Source organism: Poecilia reticulata, unplaced genomic scaffold (genome assembly GCF_000633615.1).
Source record: "Poecilia reticulata strain Guanapo unplaced genomic scaffold, Guppy_female_1.0+MT scaffold_970, whole genome shotgun sequence".
Lineage (NCBI taxonomy): Eukaryota > Metazoa > Chordata > Actinopteri > Cyprinodontiformes > Poeciliidae > Poecilia > Poecilia reticulata.
This window is the reverse complement of record NW_007615711.1, coordinates 1-5,322: the sequence shown is the minus strand read 5'-3', so window position 1 is coordinate 5,322 and position 5,322 is coordinate 1. Positions and strand designations below refer to the sequence as shown.

The window sequence follows — 5,322 nt, the reverse complement described above, 5'->3', positions numbered from 1 at the left end:
ACAGTCAATCCTACATCAGCATAACCAGGAATAAGATGGAAAGAGTTTCTGGTTTAGCTACACGTTTTGGTAAAGTGGTTGCTAACACTTTCATGTGCAGGACTCATAAAGAAATGATTGTTTTCTTTGTAACTGATGTATCCACAACTACCTGAACGAGTGGTTCATTTATTTATTTATTTATTTATTTTTCACTTTTGCCAGTAGCGGCTGTCTTTGATCCATTATGGTAAGACAAAACAGACATACATTAGACTGTTAGGTCCCACGAAGAGGTGCTTGATAATTCTTGTCATATCAAATTAAAAGCRAAAAACCTAATSCCAGWTCCTACACAATATAATTCTACAATAAATGCTAAAAGCASTAGCTGTGCACAGAGTTGAGAAKGTTTAACAGTGACCCAGAAAAGATGGTGTTAACATATGCAAGCCAAAGCCTTGTTGCAGTCGAAGACTGTGAAGAGGAAATAAAGTCTCAAATTACAGGAACAATTTACTAAACTGGATTTCACTGCTGCTTCGGGTGCTGAAAACAAAGAATAATCTGATATCATGGGGAAAAACCTGTGATAACAATGAACTTTTCCTGGTACAAACTATAAGATCATCATGCAGAGATGAAGTTGAAAAGTAGCCCTGTCCTGTGATTCCTGTACTTGATCACAACAGATAAGTGGAGAAAGTGTCGTTTTGGGATCTATGGTGACAGAAAAGATGGTGTCTGTTTAGACAATGTATGACCCAAAAAGCTTACTCTCTGCTTTACCCACTGTGATTTAGCTTTGCTGACTTTGTTTTGTCTGAATTGCAGGTGTTGTAACAATGCTATGGAGTCTGTTTTTCAGTTTGAGAAGTTAAAAGTACATATAAGTTAGAATTTGACTTTTACATGGAGGATCAAAAGAAGATATGCAGTTCAGCATGGCTTGTGTAAATATTGTAGGACTGTCTCCAAAGCCTTGTGGCAGTCTGGTATATATATATGACCTTCCTTCATAAGTGAAAGCAAACCAGAACTGTGAATCTGAATGTACTCTCACTGAGAAGAAAGCACTACTCAGGTCAATAAGGGTGAAAATTTTGTTTTCAGGTTTAAGTGAATTTAAAAATGTGTGAGGGTCAGGTACATTTGGTCTGACCCTCACAAAATACTAATGGATTAGTATTAGAATTAGCCTGAATTGCTTCATTTACTTGTCTCAAATCTTGCACCATGCGCCAATCAATTTTGTTTACTTTAAGGACTACATAAAGGTGTGGGTAAACTGAGCAGTATTGCTTAAATAAATAGTAAAAAGTATCAGCATTTCCATCATTTACCACTTTGTGTTGGTCTTTCACATTAAATTCCAGTGATCTATGTTTATGTGTGTGGTTGTAATGTGACAAAATATGGAAAAGTTCAAGAGGAATAAATATTTTTGTGAGCCACTGCATCTAATTTAAGAAAAGTTGTGGTTGACTTGAGTAAGAGTGATATTGGAATTTAAAAACATATTGTGTGTAAATCTAATAGAAGTGTACAGAGATACGTTGAGACAATTCAAAAGTAACAGGATCGTGTTACAGAACAAATGGAGGCCAGAGTCTTGTTGCATTAGAAGAATGTGAAGAGGAAATAAAGTCTCAAGTTATAGAAATACCCTACTGTACTGGATGCTATAACTGATATTTGAGCTGGAGATTACAAAGGCACCATTGTGTTATTTGGATTGCAGTGGAAATAATAACAATGAAGAAACACCCCGACCTGAACTTTAAGAGATGCAATATGCTGCAGCAGGTTTGCTAGACCAAGATTATTGCTAGAACAGCAGGTCTTTCTTTATCATAAAAAACAAGAAACACATGTGATGATCTACTACATGCATTATTCATTAAATTGTGACATTTTCCAAAGCAGCTGAAGAAATAGACATTTGTATTTTTGTGTTTTATTTTCAATTTGCATTTGCTTTATAATTATACCCTTCTTTCATGATTTCTTCAGCATGTTTGCTGTTTTTGAAACCTACTATCAAAAAGAAAAAACAAGTAATCAAACATGAGCCTGTGGATGATCCACTCTTTCATGTCTTTCAAAACTTTTGGGGACTGAATCTTTAAATACATCAATGTGTCCATTAGTTTGTTACATTGTCAGAACTATTTGCTTCAGTATTGCTTAGCTACTGTAACATTATGAGCATGGCTGACCTCAGTAAGAGTGACCATCTCTGATAAATTTACATGTTCAGAGCAGATCCAGTGGAATGGCAAACAATCAGTCAAACAATCAATCAAATTTTATTTGTATAGCACATTTCAGCAGCAAGGCATTTCAAAGTGCTTTACATAATTAAAATAAAAACAGAATAAACAGTGAGAAAGAGATTTTAAAAAACAGATAAAAACATTAAAACCTGCGCCCCTTTTAGGACTTCAGTTAAACGTTGTGTAACTGGGACTCTAACCCTCTGGGACTTTAGTCAAAAACACCATTTGACAATTACTCCAACCTCCAGGTTTTTAGTCAACTGGGACTCTAAACCCCGTAGAACTTTAGTTAAACGTCATTAAACTGGGACGTTTTCCGGGGGGCTTTACATCATTAAAACGGAAACAGTGAGAAAGAGAATTACAAAGAAATTAAAAAGTAAAGAGAAAAACATTAAAGAGATTTTTAAAAAAGAAAAAGATTAAAAAGGTAAAAACATGAAAACATCAAAGACATCAAAACCGACACTCTAACCGTAATTTAGCCATAAGCAACTCTAAACAGGTGGGTTTTAAGTTGATTTTTAAAGGCACCCAGTKTTTCAGCTGTTTTACAGTTTTCTGGAAGTTTGTTCCAAATCTGTGGTGCATAGAAACTGAATGCTGCTTCTCCTCGTTTGGTTCTGGTTCTGGGGATGCAGGGCAGACCAGAACCAGAAGATCTGAGGGGTCTAGACGGCTGGTACAGTAATAACAGATCTTTAAGGTATTGAGGTGCTAAACCGTTCAGTGATTTATAAACTAACATAAGCCATAACCTGAGCCAGTGGGAGCATATACATATTGAAGAGAAGGGGTCCTAGGATTGAACTTTGGGGTACCCCACATGTGACCTTTGACCTCTCTGATGAGAAGTTTCCAATTGAAAAGCAGAGTGGTCATGTTCTCTTGAAGCTACAAGTGGCTGTCTAAGATTTGATTAGTTGTAAGTTGTGCAGCAACCTCAGTTGGCAACTAAATGAAAAGTACAAAGAACCCATTAAAGATATTAATCCTTTTTAGAGATTTGCAAATACCTATAGAGTATGACTTAGCTATGGAGGCAGAGATACCCTGATGTCATTGAACATGCCAGAAAAGAATCAACAGAAGAAAATATATAAAGATACACCTGGGGAACGTGCTTGTAACATCATGAAAAACATTTCTTTATATGCTTATTTATCAGTTCATATTATTTGTGTGCCTCCTTATTTTTTTCCTTTTTTTCTTTAAATGTGTTGTTCACTTAATTAAAACAAACCATTCATGTTGATAAAACTGCAAGAGGCTTTTTGTGTTTCAGAGTCATTTGTCACCAATGTAATGCAAATATTTTTTATTGGGTTTTTTATTTCTTGAAGCATTTAGAAAATGACATTTTCACATCCTTGTGTAAAACTGAACAAAAGCATGAGCGGAGCTTCAACACAAATGGTTTTTCAACAAAAGAGCCAGGTGTTTGCAATGAAAACAATTGTCTTTATTAGAGTTTAATTGGTCAAACATGAATGATTATAAAATTTCTTTAATTGCATACATCAGATCACCTCACATTTAAGACATAGCACACACAGATTCTAATTTTATCCTGATATCTGTCCCCATAAGTACATATTACCCTAAATATTACCACAGAAATAAATCAATTTCATGTGTATGTTAGCTTTCATTCTTTAAGTATTTATTTTAGTAGTTTTGCAGGAACCTTACAGAGGGAACAATAAATGGCCAATAAATGTGCTGTGATCATTCCTATTATCCATAACCCAGGTGTTTTGCATCAGCCTCATGTAAACCTGGTCTCCAACTTCAAGCTTCAGAGTCATCCCATTGGTTGCTGTCTCAAAACGATTTCCAGCAGGATGGTTGTAGACAGTGACCATCTGCTCTCCATTCTTCATCAGTTGCAGGCCCATTGGTTTAGTTGATACATTGTGTCCAGAGAAGCTGAAGTAATAGATTCCTTTGACAGGAGCTATAAAAATACCTGTGGATGATCAAAGTGATGTTTATGGTGACCTTTGGAGGTCTATTGACCACATATGAGGTTTGAACAACTTCTGGAAAAAACTTTTAAATTAACTAATGTAATGTAATGATGATGTAATATTGGATACTATTTTAAAAGATTTAGTTAAAAATGCCTTAAAATAATTTGCTGGAATTTGTTCTTTGTTCATTTGTTTCAATCTTTTTGCATTCTGAATGCAATCATAATCCTTAATCTGATTAAGGATTATGAAAGTACATGTAATTTACCACACACAGATGTGCTATGCTATGCTAAAACTGTTAATAATCATAGTATAGCATACTTTCCTGACCTCTTCATAGTTTTTCCCTGTCAGAAAACTGCTATTTGACTTTTTTTTCTCCTATTTTTATTTTACCCTGTCTTAGATTCCCTGCTACTCAGATGTATTTTATAGTTTTTATTTTAGGTCCTCCCTCATAATAACACTAATTTACATGAAAAACAATAATTTTGCCTCTTCAAGCACAGCAAAATACTTCAAACTCTCATTATTTGTAAACACAAATTTGATTAATAAGCGTAATCAGCTATATCACTGTGATAGGTTTACCTGTTCTAGGGTTGAATGATCCTGTGTTTGCGTAGATCTTTTTGTAGACCAGTGTGATATCAGTATTAAAAGGTCCAACATTTTCACCTACACTTATAGATGCTCCAAATGCTACCTTGTTGCCTTAAGAAGAAAGATGAAAAAAAGTGTTCATTATAATATTTACTGAATGCCTATATATTAAAAGTTGCAAATGAGAAAACTCAAAATCTGCTGCCCTTACCTTGAAATTGTGACTTCAGGACCCCCAGCTCTTTCTGAATGTCTCTAAGTTTGGTTTCTAGCTCTCTTAAGATGACAAGAAGTTGCCCATTGGTTTTCTGGTCTTCGGCTGCACCACAGTCTTTGACACCAGATGACTGAATGGTGCCATCGTCTCTATCTCCTGTTGGCTGAGCTGTGATTTCAGCCACACATGCATAGAAGAAAAAGAAAGTTAATGCAGCCACAGAAATCTTCATCTTGAACTGCTCCTGCTTGCAGGTGTCTCTGCTGCA

The 5,322-nt window shown here is 35.3% G+C and overlaps 1 protein-coding gene across 1 annotated transcript; it reads right to left on the bottom strand.

Annotated features, from left to right (window-relative positions):
- Positions 1-3,633: 3,633 nt before the first annotated feature.
- LOC108166068 (cerebellin-4-like) lies at positions 3,634-5,311 on the bottom strand. The gene is made up of 3 exons (XM_017303622.1): positions 5,049-5,311; positions 4,826-4,948; positions 3,634-4,227 (listed from the first exon to the last, which is right to left on the bottom strand). The coding sequence occupies exons 1-3, from the start codon at positions 5,284-5,286 to the stop codon at positions 3,947-3,949; spliced, it is 642 nt and encodes a 213-aa protein (XP_017159111.1). The 5' UTR covers positions 5,287-5,311; the 3' UTR covers positions 3,634-3,946.
- Between the last annotated feature and the right edge of the window lie 11 nt (positions 5,312-5,322).